This window comes from Athene noctua, chromosome 1 (assembly GCF_965140245.1).
Source record: "Athene noctua chromosome 1, bAthNoc1.hap1.1, whole genome shotgun sequence".
NCBI classification, from domain to species: Eukaryota; Metazoa; Chordata; class Aves; order Strigiformes; family Strigidae; genus Athene; species Athene noctua.
In genome coordinates, this window is record NC_134037.1 from 93694398 (window position 1) to 93717365 (window position 22968).

General features: G+C 46.1%; 1 protein-coding gene across 4 annotated transcripts in view; it reads right to left on the reverse strand.

Annotated features, from left to right (window-relative positions):
- The window catches only part of XPO5 (exportin 5), a 30793-nt gene extending 7969 nt beyond the window's left edge, over positions 1-22824 (reverse strand). The window contains exons 1-22 of one of the 4 annotated variants that reach the window (XM_074896964.1): positions 22673-22824; positions 22206-22327; positions 21492-21564; positions 20767-20904; positions 20301-20483; positions 18669-18710; positions 17789-17815; positions 17309-17494; positions 16562-16638; positions 16029-16128; positions 14512-14595; positions 13976-14101; positions 13638-13728; positions 12050-12178; positions 11195-11310; positions 10095-10250; positions 9632-9673; positions 8928-9017; positions 7398-7597; positions 6701-6800; positions 5628-5809; positions 639-739 (exon numbers count right to left, since the gene is read on the reverse strand). In XM_074896964.1, coding sequence (XP_074753065.1) covers positions 639-739; positions 5628-5809; positions 6701-6800; positions 7398-7597; positions 8928-9017; positions 9632-9673; positions 10095-10250; positions 11195-11310; positions 12050-12178; positions 13638-13728; positions 13976-14101; positions 14512-14595; positions 16029-16128; positions 16562-16638; positions 17309-17494; positions 17789-17815; positions 18669-18710; positions 20301-20483; positions 20767-20904; positions 21492-21564; positions 22206-22327; positions 22673-22777 — 2470 coding nt within the window. In that variant the 5' untranslated portion in view covers positions 22778-22824. Of the gene's footprint in view, positions 1-638; positions 740-5627; positions 5810-6700; positions 6801-7397; positions 7598-8927; positions 9036-9631; positions 9674-10094; positions 10251-11194; positions 11311-12049; positions 12179-13637; positions 13729-13975; positions 14102-14511; positions 14596-16028; positions 16129-16561; positions 16639-17308; positions 17495-17788; positions 17816-18668; positions 18711-20300; positions 20484-20766; positions 20905-21491; positions 21565-22205; positions 22328-22672 lie in introns of all 4 variants that reach the window. The other 3 variants (XM_074896961.1, XM_074896966.1, XM_074896965.1) reach the window with 3 other exon arrangements.
- Positions 22825-22968: the final 144 nt, after the last annotated feature.

Sequence of the window (22968 nt, forward strand, 5' to 3'; positions counted from 1 at the left end):
TGGTTCACAGACAGAGTTTATAGGTCACAGAAAACAGGTAAAGGAAGCATTTCCTCATTTTACAGATAGGAAGTGGAGATAAGAAAGACAAAGCAACTTCTCTAAAATATTTCAGTCTGCCAGAACCTGAAATTAAACCCCAATTTCCAGAGACATGGCCCACACTTTATCCACAAGGCCACCCACTTCTGCTTGGCTGGGAAGGCTTGTGTTCACAACCTCAAATCTGTTTCAAGACAGTTCCAAAAGCCTGTTTCTAATGCACCATCTGGAAACAAATGACAGGGCCATACTGCAGGACTTGGCTCTTACTCTCCAGGACAGATCTCCGCACCAGCACTCAGGGATCCTGCTGAGCACTAATTCTGCTCAAAGGCAGACAACTGCAGCACCCACAGTCTCTCCAGCCTGAAATGCCATGTTGCAGAGACCACCACCCAGCTGAGATAAGCAGTTTGGTAGGGTACCCTTCATTTCATGCAGAAGAAACCAATTTGTCTGAGACTGACAAGTTACGTAACTTCTTCATTCCAGCAAGTTCACCAGCCCTTCTTCACTTCCACTGCTATTGTCGGACCACTACCTCCAATACCTGTGAGAATCTGCCCACACATTTCTCCCAGAGACAAGCCCCTTACCTAGGATGGCATTCTTCTCCACCTCCAGCATGTCCAAGGCCTTTGCAAATGTTTCCCCCAGCCTAGCCACCATCTCTGGCATGTAGAGATTGTTGTGAGTCCTGAAACAGAAGAGCACTCGGTTTATACTCATGTGGATCAACCCCTTTTGCCCTTGACAGTGGGATCCTCTCCTTCAGCTTGTGAACAGCTCCTCTGAGGCAGATGATGAGGAAGGTGAGACCAAGCACGTGTGCATGGGATCCCCCTTCCCCACCTGCAAAAATATTGGGGAGGCTGACCCGACAGAGACATGGAGTGACTCCACCTCATGTCCTGAATCTCCTGGCTGCCCCTTCCACCTATTTCGGTTCACCCCACCCCTTGCAAGCACTGGCAGTAAAAACTCCCAGCAATTCTCCGGTTGATGCTGGCAACAGCTTATTAGCTTGGCCAAAGGGATCAGAGAATGTATTTTAAAAACTGACAAGACACAGATTCTATAATCTCAAAAGATCTTCTGCACCTAAGGCCCCTGCAGAGGGAGGGGCTGTTTCAGCTCCAAAATACACACACTGCCCCCCAGGGATGGGTCACAGTCCCCAGAATGGCAGGTGGCATTGGAGGGACTCTGGGGAGAACATCAGTCCGATCAGATGTTACTCATGGCAGACACATGTGCCCCCTGGACAACACATCCAACTGGGAACCATTCCGCATCATCAGGAGGCGGCCACGGTCAGCTTTCAGCAAGGGACACCAATTCAGCCACGGGTGGCTGGTTCTTGCCATCCAGGCCAAAATGGGTCCCCTCTTAGCCAGGGTACTGACACTCAGAGCTGGACTCGGCAGGGGGTGTCTCTCTCACCTACCTCTCTCCTTTGAGACCTCAGACCTCCACTCTGGGTGTCGCCAGCTGCACACAGCACAAATCCTGCAGCCTCCTCCAAAACTGCAATGCCATTGTACCTGCTGCTAGAGGTGATCAAGGGCAACTCAGTATCTCCCCCTAGAGCAGCGTTTCCCAAAGCAGGGGGGTATATGGGAATGGCTGGGGGAAGGGAGCGCAGACAGACCTCAATATGTTCTCCAGAGTCTCAGCTTTCACTCATGTCTCAATGATTTTTTACTTTTTTTTTTTTTTTTTGGAAGATCTACATTCACAATCCTGGCAACCCCAATGCAGTGACGTCTGCCTGAGTTTGCAGAGAGCCTGAGTTAGCTCCAAAACAGCAACTACCCCATTTCTCTCTGCAAGTGTTAAATACTTCCCTGCTCACTTGCACGTGAGGAAGGCAAGTATGTAAGTTTCATAAGAAAGAGCTACAGAAATGACTTCTTAACGACTCATACTCTCATTCTGGGCTGGATCTAACACCATGCAACAGGCCTCAAGGGGGCACAAGCTGGTTTTAGTTTTCCAGATGGGGCCAGGGAGCAGCCCAGCCTCCACAAAGTTTGGATATTATTGTTTCACTGACTCAAAAAACTGTGCATTTCTGCTTGAGGCTATCCTAAAACCTAGTTGCTAAAATCACCTCCTCTTATATGTCTCCTGCCTGCTCCATGCCAATGTTGGCTTTGCCTCATGCTGGGCAGCAGGGCAGTGGAGCAAACCCAAGGACTGTGAAATTGTGGCGGTGAACCTTGAAATCCCACTGCTCTAACTCCAGCAAGATGGGCCAGTCAGTCATATCCCGAAGCTGTGGCCATGGTCCTTAGTTGTTTCAGAGTCCTTGAAGCATCTTCTCAAGTTTAACAGTTGGGAGGGCAGATGTTTACTCACAGGCCAATCTCCCTCAATTAATACTTTAAGCAAGGTCCCAGTGGTAACAGAGAGAAAATGGCTGATCTCCCACAGGAGTTAAAAAAGCATCCAACAGCCCTCATACATGAAGATGTAACCCCTAGGCTTGTTCCAGCTGAGACTGTCAGCAGTGAGCAGCACTCCCAGGCATCCCACACACAGAAGAACTTGGAAAAACAAAATTCAAGAGACATTTATGCTTTAGAGAAGACAAGCAAAGGATATGGCAGGACTTGGGGGATTTTCAGGGATGGTCACAGCTCTGCTGCAAGAAGTGCCTGATGCCTAGAGATGGGCTTGAAGGCCAGAAGATAAGTCCTTTAGGACACTCAGTGCTTGAAGAATCTTTATCCAAAGCTGGAGCATCTACAACAGAAATGCCTACAGCATCCATCTCTATCAAACAATTCTTTCACTAGCATTAATGCCTTGGTAACATTAGCATCTCATCAAGAGGAGTTCTAAAAAAGCCTTTGTCTGTGCAAAGCATTTGCTGACCCTGACCAGTCCATCTGTAACAAAACATGAACAAATCCCAGCACAATAAAGGTGCTGTGCCAATCGGTTCATGCAGCGACTGACTCCAAAAATGCGCCTTTATCTAAAGATGGCTGGAGCTCATGATTTGGGTTTAAATTAAGGAGAGAACAATTTAAGCCAGAAGCTAGAAAGCAACTGAAATAAGGTACCATGGAGGACAGGAGAATCATCACTCAAAAAGCTGCAAGCAGTGATTAACAAAGCAACCTCAAAATAATTTGGTAAATATAGCTACCAAGACGGAGACAAATATGGGTAGGCACAAAAAGCTGCCACCCAAAACTAGCTTTGTCTTCCTTGTTACCTGGACTCCCTCTTGTTCCTCTCGGCTCTTTGGTCTCATCCATGACCTACCTTCAAGCTGCTTACCCTGGCAAAGACCCAATGGCTTAACAACTCACTGCTTCTGTCTGCAAACACAGCAGACAAACGTCACACAATATCCAGAGCAGCACACCCAACTGCTCAGCCAGCAAATCACCCTTTTTTGCATACTGGTGCCTGACTTGGTGCTCAGCACAGCTGCTCAGTAGGACCCGTGCTGCTTGCTACTTGCAGATCTGCTCACACAGTAACCAGCACAATCTGTGAGGACTTCCACATCCGCTTCCTGCGTAAGCACATGAGCCACACTGAGCCTTGCTTATCCCCACAGAAAGCTGCCTAATAGCACAGAGCTAAGAGAAGCACTCATCCCCAAGCAGTAATGCATCTATGTTCCCGAAGGCATCCTCAACACAGGCAGCTTTCCTGCCAGTCAGCCTTCCTCATACCCCTGTACTTCCTGTCTGCTGACGGCCTGCTACAGACTCCATATTCTCTTGTATAACTTGTATTAAAGGAGGCCTGAGGAAGCAGTACATAGAAAAGACACTCAAAGCCAGCAAAAAACACATCAAAAGCTCCACAGCACAAGCTCCAATTTCTTCAGAAAGACATAAGTATCATCAACATTTGCACTGAAGGACTATGAGCTTGCAGATGTTACACAGAGGCCTCTACATCCAGCAGCAGCCAGGAAAGGAATGAGGTGGAGGATCTACCACTCTTAATACATCATTCACTGGTTCTTGTTGGAACATCCAGCCTTAAGAAAAGCCTGGATACCTCTGAGTGAAGTACAGGCTGCTCCACGTATGTTACTACCATGTGCTCAGAGAAGATTTTGGTCTGCAGGGGAGATGTTTAAACAACACAGATGCATTATCTCAAAAAACAGCCAGGGAGCCTCTTTCTTTATGCAGATGGGGAAGCACTGGCAATAGAACATAGCCCATGTGTTCTCCTGGAAGTGGTAAACAAGCAGGCACAGAATTTCTGCTTCTTTACAGGTAGAGTTTGACAATAGTTTCCTAAGCTTGTTGTAACAAAGATCCCAAGTGTTTTTAATAATGCAAGAACAGCAAACACACAAGCAAATAGGTCCATCTGTTGCACCTGTTCAGACCTTGGGCACTGGTTTAGCTGGTCTTCCACAATATGGAGCATGTTCCAGGCTTTGGAAGAAATGGCATGAGGCTACCTCTACTTGGGCAACTTTACCCAGCCTCTCCCAAAAAGCTCATTGACAGGATCTTCAGCCTTCCAGGATAAAAGGCAAAACGACTTGAAGTAAAATGCCGCAGCTGTAACAAGATAGTTCAGCCCTGCTCACTGGCCAAAATGCTGCCTGCTGCGTGACACGGAGCTCTGCGATGAGAAGCATGGCTAGAGTGGGCCAAGACAGCATGTGCTCATCCTACCAGTCCAGCATGCTGCTTCTCACTGGTAGCAGCACAGTCCTGAGCTCAGTGACTGCCAAACATACCTGACTAGACAGAGCTTGAGTAATAGGGCCCCTTCCCTGACAGACCTGGGAGCTGGAAAATCTATGTGCTGGAAAAGCTAAGTGGATCTGAAAATGCTCTTTCCCAACAAGCTCCTGTCAAGGACAGAGCCTCAAATTTTCAAGTACATAACATGTAGCATTATCTCACAAAATGGCCCCATTAGCCTGGCAAAATCCCAGTGTCAGCAGTTACCCTGAGACAGATTCTTCCTTTATAATTCTGGGAACTGTGTTATTCAGGATTCCCCTTTTCCACCTTCTCTTGCTCCCTCCTCTGGCTGTCACAGATGTACACAACACCAGTGATGTGCAGAGGCACTGCAAGGTAGCAACAGCCTGAGAGTATGCATCCACTGATTTCAATAGCAGACAGTGCTTCAGGAGGCTGGTGTGCATGTTCAGCAAAACCAGCTTAATTTAACACTGAAGAGAGAACAACGCAAACAGGGTGCGATGAGAGCTGGGACTGCCCTGGTGGTGACTGGAGAGGCGGCCTTGTAGGGGCTGAGGGCAGAGCAGAGATGTTAGTTGAGAAATGATTAACTGAGAGGCAGATTTATAGCACTGGAGGTGGGGGAGGCAACCCCAGCCCAAGCTCCCATTGGCTTTGATGGACTCTTGTAGGCCAGGCCAATGAACATTCAGAAGGCTCCGGTTTCCCCAGTGCCATTCCCCACTGTGAACAGTCAGGAACAGTACTTGGGCACCTGCACCAGCCTGTGTTCCCGCTCGCTTCACTGGGAGAACATGCTCTGAGCATTCCACCTATTTATCACAGTTTGGCTTTCAGAGATTCTTAAGTCAACATAAATGATTTCAAGTCAACTTGACCCACCTTATAAGAGCAAGTAAATTGTCAAAAAGCTTCAGGACCTGCTCAGTGCAGGGATTACGGTAGATTGGACTTCCACTGGGCATGTATCCCACCAAGAATCCTCCAGCTTTCGCCTCTTCGGTAGCAGCAGGCCAACGGGCTCGCTTCACAACTCCCAGAATGGTGTACACACAAAAGCTTATCTGCAGCAAGAGATGTAGAGAGAGTGTTGCTTAGCCAGAGTACAACCTGAGTAAATAGGTTTTCAGAGAAACCCATCATCATCCCATCTCAAAGGGAACACTCTAGTGAGCCTAATCTGGTGACAGGAAAAAACTCTAGTGGGTTTGCTGCCAAGAAAATGTAGTCAATGATCATGCTACGTTCCGTCACCTTCAGCAACCCTTGGCCATGGCAGGACAGCCTAGGAACTTGCAATTAGACAAAGCATCAATGCATACGGTCTCATGAGTATGCAAGCAACCAGGCAGGTTGCCCTCTGAAAGGAAGGGTCTACATCATCAGTTTCTCATCTCCTTCATGTGCTGGGACAGATGTAGAGATCTGTGATGACACAGTGATCAAACTGCATCCAGCTCTGTGGACTGCATATCAGTGTCTTCTACAGACCTAAATATAGCAACTCCACTTGCAGTCTGTCCAAGAAGTGAAGACATTTCACTAACTCAACATGGTTCTCCTTGGTTGAATTTTAATTATATTCCATGCTGCATTCTCAGCATGATGCTTTCCATACTGCCTGGCTCAACAAGCACAATTCACTGCATCGTATTTCCAAAAATTAGGTAAACCAATTGCTGCTCCAAAACCAAACTCTGCTGCACAAAGAGTAGGAATAGCGTGCTTTGCTTTGCTGAATAATCTGGTTTTGCATGGCCTACATGCTCACTACTGCAGCTTAAAGAGGCAAAAGCCGGCCTGTTATTCTGCAATCTGAAAAACCTACTGATGCGCATCCTAAAGTAGTAAACGATCAGGAGAGATCTTGTGTGTGACTACAACAGAAATGGGGGATGGAAGGAGGCAAGTTCCATCTCGGTAAGGATTACACCTCTCCTGGTAATGATACTCACTCTAGAGCGGTTCAGGCCACTAGGATCTTCCAAGACTGGATCGGCAATTTTGTTGTCTGCACCCACATAGGAGATAAAGGCTTCAGGATCCGAGAGGACTCTGGCAGCAGCAAAAGACAGCAGCAGGAATTACTGTTTGTACCAGCAAGTTTGAGCATAGCTTTGCACTAGCAATAAAGTTCTTAACAAATACAGAGCAGGCTAGGGAGACTAGCTAGTGCTCCACACTGGACATGGGAAGATGATAAAAAAGTACCAGAGGTGTGTGCACTCTCCAAACACCTCCAGTTCTTGTGGGCCACGGGGGCCTACAACCTTTGAATCTCTTATGAAGATAGTCCTGCTGGGAAAACTCTTGCGCATGCCCAGCTGCCCAGGGCTGCAGGACACCTCAGCTTTAGTAAGGAGAGCTCATCTTCCTAACTTCTCCTGGAGATGAGCAAAGACATCTTTTATTTCTCATGTTCTGCAAATGCTTTGAGTGTGAGGTGTTCCTCTATCACCTTAAACAACTCTTACCTAGCAATTTTCAACAAACAGCACTTAGACTTACTTAGCAGTTTCTGGACTGCAGGAGAGCTATTAACACAATGGTGGTCATGAGGCACCCCACTCGCTTGGGTTGCACATTCTCTTATTCGGCACAATATTATCTTTGCAACATCTCCAACTCAAAGCTCAGAGAAATGATCCATACCTCTGCATCTCTGGGGAGAGCCACAGGCCAGCAACAGGAGCCATGAGCTCCTCCAGGAAAACCTTCTGCCGCTCATAGTCCTTGAACTGGTTGCTGATGAGGACGAGGGCCTCCATAAGAGCACACTTCTCCATCTGCGTCAGAAGTAGCTCATTGGAGAGCAGCTGCTTCACGTGGTTGTACAACATCTCAAAGTTTGGCTAGAAAACACATCCAAGTGGAAGAGTGTCACACATATGGTGTGGAGGAGGGCCACTGGGGTAGGCAGAGACAGGTGTACTATACTATGTAGAACAGATGTAGGAGCATGTGTAAGTTATCTTTTCTCTACACAGCCACCTCTTCAGTCTAAAATAACCTTTTCTTCCCTATCCCTCTATCATCATCCCGCATCCAGTTTAATTTAGTCTCCAGAATGACTGAAGCAAGCAGAGGAAATCTCCCTCTTTGTAGGCAGTCATATCCCTTAAAGCAGTGTCACACCTCAAAATAGTTCTGGTGCTTTTATTTGCACACAGAAAGTATCTTGCTCCTTTGGCTCTCAAGTGTCAGACTTCAGATTCCTCCATCTCTTTGCTCACAACTAGGTTCATAACAATGCATATGGTTATCACTATCTCCAGAAGAACAGTCGAGTTTCTTCCCTACTCACTGGTAGTTGCAACCATGGCTTCCTGTAACTTTGTATAAGCATCAGCAATCACCCCCTTCAGCAAAGTCATCTGAACATATTTTAAGGCTGCTCTGGGCCCGTGGCTCTTTCAGTGAGGATGCTTGGCTGGCCACAGGAAAGAGGGAGCTGTAGTTCAAGGACCAGTAGAGTGGGACAAACATGCTAGTTCTTAGCAGCTATCGCAGAATGCAGACTGGAACCTCTAAATTACCTTAATTAGCATCCTCAAAATATGTCTTCATTTAAACTAGCAATGTCCTATGGTGCTTCCATAATCCTAGCGCCAGTCCACACAAACACTGCTAAAGAAAGGAGTTCAGAGCAACACATGTTGCATGAAGGCTGTTTAGTTCAGCAAAACCAAACAAAACACTAGCTCCTGGATTTTAAACATGTTTGTTTTTTTCTAGTCTCCTCAAGCTAATCCAGAAAGCAAATACTCTCTTCTTGCTTCTACATTCTGTTAAGTAACAGAAGACAGTCTGGAGATCAGTCATTGCTAGCATCTTCAGCTAAGGAATCAATTGAGACCACCACAAGTGACAAAATGGGAATTCAGCACATTCCCATAAACCAGATCTAGTGCTGCTCATATACTCCTCAACATCTCTTTTGCATTTAACTCATCACCTTTTCATTTAACTCATCACTTTACAACTGAACTCTTCAGGCACAGAATTATTCAGGTGCGGTGAGGGGAAGAAAAAGAGGTGCATGGAATAAAACACTGTGCCATTTGTGCAGCAGTAATGCTTCTTGGAAGAAAAACAGAGGCTGTGGCCTAGCAAGCTGAAGATCCCATAAAATCCAGATGAAATTGAGGCAAGACTCTTCATGATCAAGATGAATTTACATACCAGGACAAGCTGAGGGTAATCCCGACACATCTTTATGATTGAGGAGCATGCATGCCTTCTCACATTCTTCACTGCTCGAGTTCTAGGAGCCTGGACAGACACAACAAACTTCAATGCAACAAAACAAAAGTTCAGACAAATGCAGGGTATCTTCAAGAGACAAACATACAGTTTTCTGCACTTTTCAGTACAGATCAAAAAAGCATTTCCACACCCCCCACCCCAAACAATCATGCAACAAAGTTCATTCCTCTGGAGCAGCAGCTGACTCAAGAAGCCCATGTTCTAACAAGCTGTACTCCAAGAGTGAGGATGCCATGGATCTTACTACTTCAGGACTCCAAGCACTCCCTAGGTAGCTGGCAGCTTTACAGCCATCCTTCAGAGCCACATATACCAACTACTGAAGAATACCCACAGCTAATGAAGGGGTTTCACTCTCAGGAAGGCCAGCACAGACTGGGAGACTAAGTGCACCGGCCTTAGACTATGCCTGTGGCCTTCTAATTTTGTGAGCCAAAGGTTATTAGGCTCTGTCAACCAAGAAGAGATCAGTTATATCTAGACTTCCCAGCCCTTTCCAGGAGCACAACTACACTTGAGAAGCCTAGTACAGCGGAGTCTTTAGACTCAGCATGCTCTCAAACAGAATATGATTTGATCCAACTATTATAGTTCATTAGTAGATAGTAATTCAGACGTACCTTACTTTCTTCTATAACTTCAAAGGTAACTGAAGCAAAGAGCTGTGAGAAAAGGAAGGAAAAAATCCAAAAACTCACATCATTTATTAATATCTAGCACTCACATGTATTTTGAGGTCAAGGAATAGATCGTAAGATTAATGCAATTTCATTACAGTCAGTGAAGAACCTCTAAGTTCAAAGGTGAATCATCAGCACAGTGAGGCCTTCAAATAAAACGCCATGTTTACTGGCCAGAGCATACGCTTAATGTTAAGGTTTAAGGCTAGAATCTGCAAAAATTTGTGCTATTTGACATTGTTTCTTCTTGAACAAGACTCAGACTCAGTTTTTCCCCATCTTTACCATGACGGACAGTCCTTCCCTGACAGCAACACCAAGAGGATTAACTCCTGCAGTTTAGTACGAGGGCCTTGCACCACAAGAAGCCTACCTAATTTTAGCACGGTCTGCAAGTACCTACCTTGGAAAGTACTTGTGGTAGGTATTCTGGTCGGTAAGTGACAAATGGGAAGAGAGCAGACACATTGGTGAGCACACAGGACAGGATGAGAGGATCCTTTGTTTCAAAATTAAGGACAAGCTGCAGCAGATCTATGCCATCATTCACTGGGATTTCCTACAAAGGCAGCAAAGGGGAAGAAGGAAGAAAGAAAAGAAGGAAGCAACACTCAGTACTTTAAGCCTGTAGCACGCATCCTACAACTCCTACAGCTAGGCCACGGAGCTGCTGCTATCATATCAGGCCAGCCTCTCAGCTAAATACAGCTGTTCTCAAAGCAGAAAGAAAAGCAGTAGAAACCTCAGTTTAACTGTGTGCTATGTGCACTTGCTGATGGAAAAAGGACAGCAGCATTATCACTGACATCTCAAGACTGCCCTACCATTTCAAGTCCCCATACTATTGCTTGCACCTCCAGGAAAGGCATATTTCCTCTGTTTAGCTCCCAATTCTCCTCTTGACTCTGTCCAATAGATACTACACTTAACCAGCTATATCAACCCTGTAATCATTTTACTGTGATTAGAATGATGAACTAAACTGCATGAGTGGACTAATCTAATGAAAAAATCAACTCAGTCCACATTAGACTGAGAAAAAATGCTTTCCTACTGATTCACCTGCTGTTAAACAAAAAGCAGATAGAAATTGCTTCTGGTCTCCTATTTCCTGAGCATAAGTTTCTCTCATATAGTTAAAAGTTAAAAAAAATCCAATCAGGAGATAATTAAAAAGAATAAACTTGGGAAATTTCTGCTTAATCAGTCTTTCTCTCCTCTAGGAAGGCACTATGTCAAAGTACACCACCTGAGTGCTCTCCTGTGACCTCTCGTGGCAGTGTCCAGAAGCAAGAGTGCTTGCGAGTAAGCTAGAATGAGTTCGGTCCCATCTAAAGAAGGGTCACTCCTCCTTGTGAGAGGCACTCACCAAACAAACTGGGTCTTTGCATGGAGGTAACTGGTCACTACAAAAACTTTTCAAGGACAACATAGCTGAAAAAACCCACTCATGTCAACCCAGAACAAGCCAGGAGAGCAGGCAAGACCATCTGATACACATACGTCTTTATCCAGGGTTCGAAACATCTGGCTGATGACGCTCTCTGAGAAGAAGGTCATGGCATCCCACTGCACAAAGGATGGAGAGAAGATGGAGCAGAGACCTTCGCCCGTCTTAGCTGAAAGGAAGACAACACTGGAGCTCTCACCATGCTCCTTGCTGTATGCACAACAGCAGGCTGAGAAGCTCCCACGCTGCAACATCTTAGCATTCACAAATATTTTGGTCATACAGCTCTCTCCATAGATGCCTGGTGGGGATGCACCAGGAGCAATTAAGGTACTCCTGTGTGATTGGCCTTATTCCAGTGAAGGCTCCTGAGATGTAAGTCTGACCTTTGAGATACTATAGGGAGCAACACCAGCAAATCACAGAAGGGAAAAGAAAATGGACCACATGTGCAGACTCAGCACTGTAGGCAAGACTGTCCTTGGTGTGACTTTGCAGAGCACCAAGTGGCCTTCCTTCACAGGAGGAAAGCAAGGTGACTGACAGAGGGATTTGCTAGACAGGCAGAACTTCCTTGGGCAAAAGTAACCACTATGTTATGGAGATAAGGAGGCCCAAACAGCTGTAAAGTTGTATCAGTGCAACAACTGCACCTGCTTTGCCTGGAGATTTGGGGGAGGGAAAGGAGAAGCCAGGGGCTCTAGATTAGCTACTCCATTGGTAGACTGCAAAGGGTTAAATTTGGGGAGCAGTGGGATTGATTTGATTTTGCTTTTAACCTTAAAAGCCTGAAAACCTAGTATTGAGTCTTGGCTCCCACTTAAAAAAAAAAAAAAAAAGGCAAATAAATTTCTTGGTCAAATTAGAAAACAAATCCCGTATCCTTATTTTTTTTTCAGGTAACTTACAGTTCATGGGTCCAGTATCAACAGGAGCTGTGAGCTGGTACTTCAGCCATTCACCAGCCATCTGGAAGCCAGTTCGAGGGTCCAGACGACAAGCCATCCTCATCACCTCTCCTTGCTGGGCTCGGAAAGCTGCAGTGAAAAATCAGACACCATGCAACCAGCTGATGCTGTAAAATGCTCCCTTCCCCTAAGCTCACCTGCAGCTCTGCAGAATATTATGGACTGTTGCTCTGGCAATAGCTGTGTAGTAAGCTCAGATATATAATCAGTAAACTAGGTGTAACAGCATGAGCAATTTTTGAAGTGAAGTGACTTAGACTAAAAAATTATGGATTAACATAAAAAGAAGTACAATTAAAATGCAATATGAATGATGAAAATATGTGCGAAACCTAGATTTACTACAATTAAGTTTCTATTTTTCAATTTAAAAATTCTTCTAAGTATGTGTTTGCTGCTTACAAAGGACTGAGATAGAAAAACAGCATTAGACTAACTACCACTTTTTTCAGTTAAACACACTTTTTCTAAATGATTTGACTTAACCCAGTTCAGATTCTAGGCTGACAAGCTAATGTGAACTCAAAAAACCCAGAGAGGTCTTGTCTTCAATTTCAGAGACATTAAAAGCGAAGTACAGAACAGGAATTTCATTTATTCCAAAATATTCCAGTACCTGACCACACAAAAGAATCAGCTCTGCTGACTACAGTTGCAACTCACATTGTTTAAAAAAGCTGTTTTATCAAGTAATTTTATTTTGTGTTTCAAATCAGTTCTATTTTCTTATAGATGTAATACCTGCAGTATAATTTAACTCCCTAAAACTATTTCGGATTCTGGCTTTGTACATTTAGTTACTTTCTGGTTTCCCCTCAAACAGATATATTACAGTAAGTAAAAAGTAAACTATCTAATAAACAATAAAAAAATGTAACACTTGAAATCTTCGAACATAAATGTAAAAAGTTAAGAATTTAAGAAATTTATTAAGTATATCCTCCCAGCCACCAAGTGAGTACTAAACTATACCAGCTAATGAGAACCAACCTTGATTTTAGGAAGTAAAATACAAAAAGGAAAAAAAAAACCAAATATCCAGGGTTTCATGTTTGTTGGCTTAAGATCTTTATTAAATTTGCCTAATTTAATTGCTCAACTCTAGCTCGTGGTATCACACCAGAAGCTTCTTAGCAGGGTCAAGATAGATTTTCTTTCTGGAATAACATTTAAAGTCTATTGTGAGCTGTCTTCGTCCTCTAACCCAAGCAGGACTCCAGGCTGTTTCATTTCCTCCTCTAGGTAACCAAAAGGCACATTTTCTTTGACACTAGGTAGCAAATGCTACTAGGCCACCTACCTGGCCAGCAAGCAAAATAATAGCAATAAGTAAGTAAAATGAAACGCCTGAGCTGTTACAAGAAAATCCTAAATTAATTTAACTCCAAGATCCAGTCTGAAAGAGTTCAGACACGAGTGGAAGCTGCCAAGCCAACACGCTACCATGTTGGCTCCAAGCTCAGCCAGCAACTGAAAGTAAAAGAAATGGCACTGACAACAGCATCCACACAGGGTGATGGCAACTTACAGTTGAAGAAGGCATTGAAGTCCTCATCGCTGTCAAAATCAAAGCGGGAGTATTCACAACTGGGGCTGTCTGTTTTAGATGGAAAGCCCACCTGGAGACAGAGCAGACAAAGTCAGGAAGGAAGAGAAGTCACTCATCACAGATAACACCAGCTTCAAGGAGATGAAGATGGAAAGCAAGGAGCAGGCAGGAAAATGTTGAGACAGAGTCGTTTGCTCAGCAATCTGAAGATCATGCTTCTGGCAGACACAATAAAAATGTAGTTCCTCTCCCATGATCCACAGGCCACGTTCACCGAGGCACCTTCTCACACCCATCTGGCCGCAGTTCCCACGTACCTTCACTAGGTTGGTCATTGAGGCACGGAGATACTTGGGAATCATGGCCAGCAACAGGGGATCGCGAGACAGAACTTCGTGCCGGAAGAGGGCTCCCCATGTGATCTGGGTGGAAGATCGCAGAAACTAGGGGGAGAAAAGAGGGGAACAGAGCAGGATGTCAGTGCTGGAATCTCCACTGCTAACATTAAGTGTTGCTATCAGAAGGCAATAGTTAATTACACTGACTATTCAGTTGAGGCCAAGGCATCTTGCAGGCAAAACCCAACTTCCAGAATACCGAAAGTCTCTAAGTAAATAAATACTACAGCTGACTGCAAATTCTGCGCTTTCTACTCAGCACCTCTGTCAGGCGCTGTTCCTAGTGGTGTGGGAATGGAGGAGAAACCACGCAGCCTTCCAGGTCTTCAGCTGAAATGGAGAGCCCAGAGAACAATATGTGGCAGCTGAAGTTCGCAGTCTTCTGCAGGTTAGCTCAACTATGCATTCACACATTTCTACGCAGATATACATGAGACTTTCAGCCCTTTACATACCTGGCTGGGATGGGTCGTGAAGGCTAAAAATGAGTCAAGGTATTTTCCAAAGTTGGCTGGCGTTTCCACATCAGAATCCGAGACCTATTAGGAAGACAAATAATCTCATTAAAAATATTAGCTGTGTGTCACACCGCGCTCACAAGTGGTATGTCTCTGGGTAAAGCAGGAGCACTAGATGGAAGGTCATAGACTGCGAAGGAGCAGAGACAAAAACACTGAACAACTGTGATTTTTTCTGAAACAAGTATAGCCTGAGTAGCAAGTTCTGCTGAACTGCCTGGAGATGCTGAGGACAGCACCATCCTCATTCACAAGAGAAGGGTGACTTCTCAGATACTGGAGTTCTGTTAAAACCAAATTCACAACTGCTGCTGCTGCTATAAGTTACAATTTTACTCTATTTGGTCAAGCCCACCCAGCAGTACCAAAGTGGAACAATTTGCAGTTGCCGAATTTCACAAGCAAATACACCCAGATGATTTCACCCCCATTCCTCCAAAAGTTTCCTGCATTTAACATATGGACATCTCTCACCAAAAGCATTCTGGGAAGTCTGTCAGGAAAATCAGTTTTGCCTGGAGCCATAAATTCAAGGTTTTGCTTCTCCTCATTAACCGTAATATGACCTGGTGCCCTCAAGATCCCTCTTCTGGAGCTGTACACCTCAGTTCTGCCTCTCTCAAGTGCATCTGGATGAGAGGACTCAAATCCCCATCTCATTACTTCATTACAGACTAACAGCTCCCACTGCTTAACAGCAAGTGAAGTCACTGAAAGTACTAAAGTACTAACACACCCTTTGATTGCTGTCCATTTTTTTAGGGCTAAATTCTCAAGGTTTTTTTTTTTTTTCTTTCCCTCCCTGTGAGAATTTACTTTGCTGTCACTTGCACAGGCAGGCTGGCTGGCTGGCTCAGTCACCTCACAAAAGCATCTTTCAACAAGTCTGCCTTCTTTAATGTAGAGCACTACGCTGAATGGAGGGAGCGGGAATTCAGCACGGCATGCAAAGTATCAGTGTGCGTCTTCATCTCTGCATGGACACAAAGCATCGGGAAGATGGACAGCAGAAACAAAACCTGTTTCTTCCTTCAGCTTGAGAGAATCTTGGTAGAAGAACAAACAGGTATACTTCTGGAGTTACTTTTAAGAGGGAAATTTGAAAGACTTCCAACACAAGAGTAGTTTCTTAGAGTAGTTTTGCTGTAGCAGTAGACAGCAAGAAACCTGACCAATTCTCAGTGAAGCTTCAGCATTTGAGAGGTTATAGATGATTCCTGATGAAAGCAGAGGCCTGGAATCAGTCAGGCTCCCTCCACTCTACATTCCCATGACTTGACAGCTATCCCACCTGCAAGCAGAGCCATTTCTGCCTTTTCTAAGTGCATGGAGAGAACCCTGTGGCTACCAAATATGCAGGGAGAACCTGGTCCTACCTTAGATCAAGGTTGCCTAACCCCTAGCCCTAAAAACTAACCTTGCCAGGGTTGATGATGGTATTAGTAGAGACTTACTAGCAAAGCACACAGCTGGCTGCCCAACGCGCACAAAACTTGGCACAGTCTCTTCAAGAAAACATAGTGCTTCTCCACCAGGCCTTCTCCATCTGCTGTCCTGGGAAAGACGGGAGGAGGGAAAAACAGGATCACAGTTACTCACACTGTAGGTAACAGGCACACTGCTATCTATCTTGTAGATAAAAAGAGGACTAGAACAACTTGATTTTACTGCAGTGGGATTTCCTTTGCTATTATCAAGAAGTACTGCTTTATCGGCATCTAAAACCTCAGAAATTGCCTCTCTGATAAGATTCCCTCCTCATCAGTTTCAGGGTAAAAGAGAAAGCTGGGGAAGCTGTGGTATTTACACCACTTTGTCCTTCAATTATGGGATTTGAAAAAACTTGCAGTTTTTCAGGTTTTGCAAAAGGAATGGTGGGTTTGTTCCCTCCTAAACCAGTCCCAGCTTCCTGTACTTAAGCAGCAGTATCTTTTGCAAATCACATCTGCAGTTTTCTGTGAAATTACTGCGGCAGGATGGTACTCACTGGGCAGCAGAGAGAATGTAGTGCATGGCAACGTCTCCAAACAAGACCATCAGAGGTTTCCGATCCTCCAGCTTACCCTATGTGTAAAATACACCAAATGCCTCAATTAGAACATAACTATTTATTTGTATCTGCAAGTGAAATTAGGAGAAGTCCAGCTGTTCTTCCATCTGGGGAGGGGCTTACAGTCCACAAATGATTTCAGTAAAAACTTGCCAAAAAATCTAAGGTATTCCTGTTCTCAAGAAATTTCCCCAAGCAATCACACCACAGGAACTTTAAACTGAAAAACTGATTCTGAGACATTAACTGTTCTTCACTGCAGACTGGCTAGTTACTTGAAGGCAGCTGATAAACACTCAGCCTCAAAACTAAGATGCTTGTGAATGTATGGGTCAAATCACCTGTGTAGATCCTGCTGCCATTTCTCTGAGCTGCCAGATGACACAGCTGGTGACACTATTTCCCACTTCACAGTTGTAGAACGTGGGGGAAAAAAATGTCAACAGGGATCTCCAACTTCAAAACTGCAAGGAGAGGCGAGCATGGAGTTGGAGAACTTTCCAACAGTTGCTGTATGTGTTATGCTGGCATGACATTCATGTCAAATATCATTAACATAAGGAGCCAAATTTGAATTGTGTTTCTTAAATAAAAGGGCAAAGATATCATTGATCAATCTGAAGAATTACATAGAATAGAAAGAACAGAAAGGGGAGAGAGAGGAGCTAAGGAGGAAGAACTGACCTTCCTGCTGACAGCAATCAGGAGACACTCTGCTGCTCCTATTTGGAGCTCAGGCTCATTTAGGAGCAGACACAACATCTCCAAGAGCTTGCAGTTGTCTGCTGTGATGTGGCTCAGGGCCACCCAGTCAATATAGCCAGCCAAGGTGTTGAGTGCTGCTATCCCCACGCGGCAGTTTGCCTGCGCCTGTGAACAGAGAGGAGGCAGGAGGTCAGAGTCACAAACATGAATTCTCATCTAAAGCCATCCACTCCCTGGAAGAACAGTACCAGGAACCACCCTGAGACAGTGAGAGACCTGGACCCTTCTGCTGCCACCCCTCACTTCTCTCTTCTCCAGGAGTTTGTATTATGAGTGAACAAATCCATCTGTAAATGAGAACTGCAGGTAACAGACTCCAAAGCCTGGGAAAAGCCTAGTTCTAAGCAAACTTCACTTTAAGAACGACTAATGCACTAACTCATGCATAGCTCCACTCACCTTTGGCTCCTGAGCCAGATCAGTCTTCTGAAAAAGAAAATAAGAGATGGTAAGTGAGCAGCTACAGCACACACTTCCACCCAGCCACGCAGCCAGAAGCAGCTTCACAGAACAGCTCCCTAGCCAAAGAGGCTGCGACACAGTCTCCTGCTCAGGACATTGCTGCAGCCATCACAGCCACCTCCGCAGCCCCCTGGCAGGTAAGACAACAAGGACTCTGAATTAGAAGTTAAGCCGCCATTTCCTTCTCATCCAAAAGATGACACTCCAGTCAGCAGGCACCAGGGAGACAGAGGATAAGAAGGAAAGGCATTTCACTGCTTCCTGGAAGCTTCCAGGGAATAAACTTTTGACCTTTTAGAGTATCTTACATCCAAAAGCCAGACTCAGAAAGATGCTGGCAGTTTTTATGTCCCGAGATTGATGTCTGAAAAGGGTAAGTGATTTGTCCATGGTCAGAAAGGCAGCTAGAGAGAGCACTGGGGCAAGAGCTTACAGCCTGACTCCCAGTTCCAAACACTTAACAGCAGCAATGCACTGCTTGCACTGTCTTTTTGACTAATACAAACGAGTCTCTTAAACACTCAGGTTTGATTTGGTTTTCATATGCAAAGACACCACAACCATTTCTTTCCGCCGCAAGGTTTTGGTTTGGAAACTCTGTCCAAGAGTGTGCAGCGATTTTAAGTTAATCTGGTTGTGTCCCACACATTTAACAACTGAGCCATCATACCAGAACTGCACACTTATAAGCACTGCAGATTCTGATGGTCTTGGGGAACTGTCCATCATGTCCCCAAGTCTCAGTGTGCAGACAGGTAAATGAACACCCAACCCTCAGAATTTACCCTGTGCACAAACATCCCAAAGATCTGCTAACCTGTGGAGTGGTGAGGGCTTCTTGTTCCTGGGGTGCTCCAACCTTGCCAATCAGAAAGATTCCACCGTTAGCAGAAGCAGCCACACTTCAGAGCCTCAAGCATTGCAATTCAAACCTTACCTGGAAATGCATTTCAACCAGACTACAAAACGCACCAGGGTCTCCCACCCACCACCATGAACTGCACACTGTTCTACAGGTGGCTTTGTTGAGCCTGTCCACTGCATCAGGAAAATGAACAGAGGACAGGTAGGAGAGGGTTTGTTGCTGCCTCCCAGTTTTCATGTTTAGTGAAACTCTGGATTTTAATTCACAGAAAAGATGAACAAGAGATACACCTAAGCAACTTCTTTCTAGACTGATTTCTCAATTGGGCTTCATTCTCAAATCCACTTCCTTCTCACAGGAACAGGGTGGGGTAGACACTTGCCTTCACCATCCATCTTGACCAACCTGCACATCTCTGATTCCAGGTAAGAAGTCAGGGGAGAAGTCTCTTTACGCAAAAAAGGAAGAGCACTCCTCACCACAACTTGACAAAAAAATAGGGCTTCCTGACCTGAGCTCTCAGGAAAAAAAGGACCAGGGAGGCCCAGATGCAATGTTGAGACACCAAAAACTCATGCATTTTTGTGCATCATCACAAAGACACCACTGCAGCAAAGGAGAGCAGATGCAAGCCCGGGAGAGCATCTCTTTACCACAGTTAGATAAACCACGCTGGTTTTGGCTGGAATACAGTTAATTTTCTTCACAGTAACTAGCATGTGGCTATGTTTTGGATTTCTGCTGGGAACAGTGTTGATAATGCAGAGATGTTTCTGTTATTGCTGAGCAGTGCTGACACAGCGTCAAGGCCTTTTCTTCTCCTCACAGCACCCCGCCAGTGAGTAGGCTGGGGGTGCACAAGAAGCTGGGATGGCTGAACCCAGGCATATTCCATATTATAGGACATCATGCTCAGCATATAAATCTGGGTGAAGAAGGATGGGGGGGCACATTCAGAGTGACGGTGTTTGTCTTCCCAAGTAAGATTAGGTGTGATGGAGCCCTGCTTTCCTGGAGACAGCTGAACACCTGCCTGCTGATGGGAAGTGGTGAATGAATTCCTTGTTTTGCTCTGCTTGTGCACAAAGCTTTGGCTTTACCTATTAAACTGTCTTTATCTCAACCCATGTTTTCTCAGATTTACTCTACTGATTCTCTTCCCCACCCCACCAGGGAGTGGGGAGGCTTGGGGGGAAGGCAAAGGGAGTAAGCAAGCAGCTGAGTGGTGCTTAGTTGCCAGCTGGGGTTAAACCAAATCTACCTCTTTCTGCCACAGCCACACCTCTGTTTTGCTAAGCCATACAGTCTTAGTGTCAGCGGAGCATTCCAACAGTACACGAGGCACACACCCACTCAAGCCATTTACACTAGCAAATCCAAACCATCAACACTAACCCTGCCAGCCTTGTGTGTTCAGGCCCTCTGGTCAGCACCGGCTTCCCAGGCCACAGCAGATCCCTCCCTCACAGCAACAGCAAAGGATATCAGACAGCTCTGCGCTTGCTTCCCCAACCACTTGCAAGATGTATCCCAATTCCTAAATGCCTCCAGCACTGACTGAACCCAAGGAAATGAGACTCTTACCATGCGTCTATACTTGTTGACGTTCTGCTGCAGGGTAGTTAGTAGGAAGCAGAAGATCTTCTCCATGTTCTGGGTGAGAGTTTGTTGGATATCTCGTCGCCGCTGGGTAGGCAGAGTTTGAAAAGTCACCACATCCTCTGCCAGACGGAGGAGTATGAACATCACCAGTTCCGTTTGAGTTTCCTGATGTCCCAAAATGAAATACGCTCCGTCAGCACAGTTCAAACATTAAAATCTCTAGAGGCTAGCTCAGAGATGTAGAGAGAAAGTGGGCATGCATGAAGATACAAGTCACACCTTGGGAAAACAAGGCTAAAATCATCTAGAATAATTTAATCTTACAGGGAGAGTCCATCATCAGCCTCTCTCACCTGACCATGAGTGAGTTAGGCTTTCCTCAGGATGATGGAAGACTGAAACCCATACTACGAGCAAGCAGAAGAGAACAGACAGGTGCATTTCGTACCCCTTGCTTGGAGAGGGTATCCAGCTCCTTCAGCATGTCAGGCCAGTGCTGAGGCCATTCACGCTTGATCATCTCCACCACAATTCGAGACAAAACATCCTTAATGTGACTTTCCTCCTCCAAAATACTTTGAGTTCCCTGTCACAGAAGAGCGTCAGTTATATAAAACTGCAAATATCAGACATTTGTAATTATGACTTGGGAAGCACAGTGGTTGCAAATATTCTAAACCACACAAAATAAAACCAGTAAAAGAAAACACAACATTGGGCAGCTCTTCATCCCAGCTACCTTGTATGACACTCATACCCTCCCCCAAGCAACCCCAGCCAGTGAGCTCTGGGAACCCAAAGGATTTTCTTCCAAAGAAGGTCACTTGGTCACAAGAGCAATCACAACAGTAAACACAACTGAGATAATGACCATAGTATTCTTGAAATGGATAAGAACATCCATATTTACTGAACTTTCTCCTGAACACCTTATATATGTTATACAAACATTACAACTTTCTGCCATGCGAGGTGACATGGTTATAGACCTGACTACAAGACAGAGAAAAGCACTGGAACAACCAGGGATGCACATCAAGGAAGTAATGAAATGCAGAATTGAATTCAGGTTCTCTGTTCTAATTAACTAGAGTCTTTTTTCCTTTGCTCCCACTTTCTATCTCCAAGTGAGAATCATGTTCCAGACAACAATTTGGGGTAGAGGGTACTTACACTGGATATGAGGCCCATGACATTGTTCTTTAGATAAACTTTTTCTAGACGAGGCATATTGTTCCAGCGGAACCTGTTCAAGAGGGTTTTTTTTAAAGAAAGAGAGAAACAAAAAGGACACCAAGTCAAAACATTTATAAAGATCTCTGACTTGATTCTCAATGAACCATCACTTCGTTACCTCAACTAGAGAGAGACACTAAAGCTCACTAACTCTGCCAGTGCCCAATCCCTTAATGAAAAGGCTGAGTTAAAACTGCTGCCGGCAAGTGGGTGTGCACTACTGAGGTCAACAGACAGCAGCAAAAGCACAAAGCATCAGGTCTGTAGAAGCAGCAGAGACAGGAATCTCAGAGATGAACTAATACAAAGCCTCTTTGTTAGCATGAGGCTAATGACAGACAACGCTGCAAAGACCTACTGATAACCCTGTGTGCTTATTTACAACTTGTGATGTCAATGTGTCTTAGAGCTTAGTGAATTAACCTTCCCAACCTGCCTGAGAGCCATTTCCTCCTTTCCTTCTTTTACAGGGGAGGGAAGAAACAAAGCAGGACAGCAACTGTCCTCTGATGCAGAACAGGCTCTCTGTGCCCTGAAAGCACCACCCTGAAGCTGGAGGTGCCAGAACTGGAATGGAGCCCACGCCAGTAGCTGCGTGGCAGCGGGCCGGCACCCTTCCTCGGCGCAGGGGCGTGGGACGAGCCACCTTACTTGACCACATGCTCCAGGATCTGCATGCCGAAGTGCCGGACGATGGCTGTCTGTGTCTTCTCCGCCAGCTTCAGCCCGCAGGGCACGCAGATGGGACACTTCTCCTTGAACTCCTCGCAGAACTAGGGAAGGACACGCACACGCAGTTAAAACACGGGAGCGGGCACGAGGCGGCCGGTAATTGGGGGGGAAGGAGGGGGCAGCCCCAACGCCTCGGGGAGCACACCGGGGGCAGGGGGGCGCCCAACCCCCTCAGCACCGCGCAGGCGCAACCCCCGCCGCCTTCCCCCGCTTGCCAACGACTCCCAGAGCCTTGGGGGCTGCTTGGGGACGGGTTGGGGGCTGCTTGGGGACGGGTTGGGGCCCGCTCCCCCCTCACCCACCGGGCCCGAGCGGGCCCCCCGCGGCCGTGCGGACGGGGCACCCGCGTGGCCGGAGCCCGGCACCTCCCCTCCCCGGCTAGGTACCTTGAGCGCCTCGAGGCGGTAGCGCTGCGTGGAGGCCGGGTCCATGATCACCGTCACCGCCTTCACCAGCTGCTCGCAGAGGCTGCTCACCTGCTCGGCGGACATGGCGGCGGCGACGGGCCCGCGCCACCGGGCACCTACGGGCGAGAGGAGGGGGCGGCCGGCACGCGGCGCAGGCGCAGCACGGCGGCAGCTCTGCGCATGTGCCGGGGGAGGGGCCAGGGGGGAAAGCGCACGCGCCGGGCGCCGCCGCGGCGGCCACACGCACGCCCCGCCCCGGGAACTACAACTCCCGG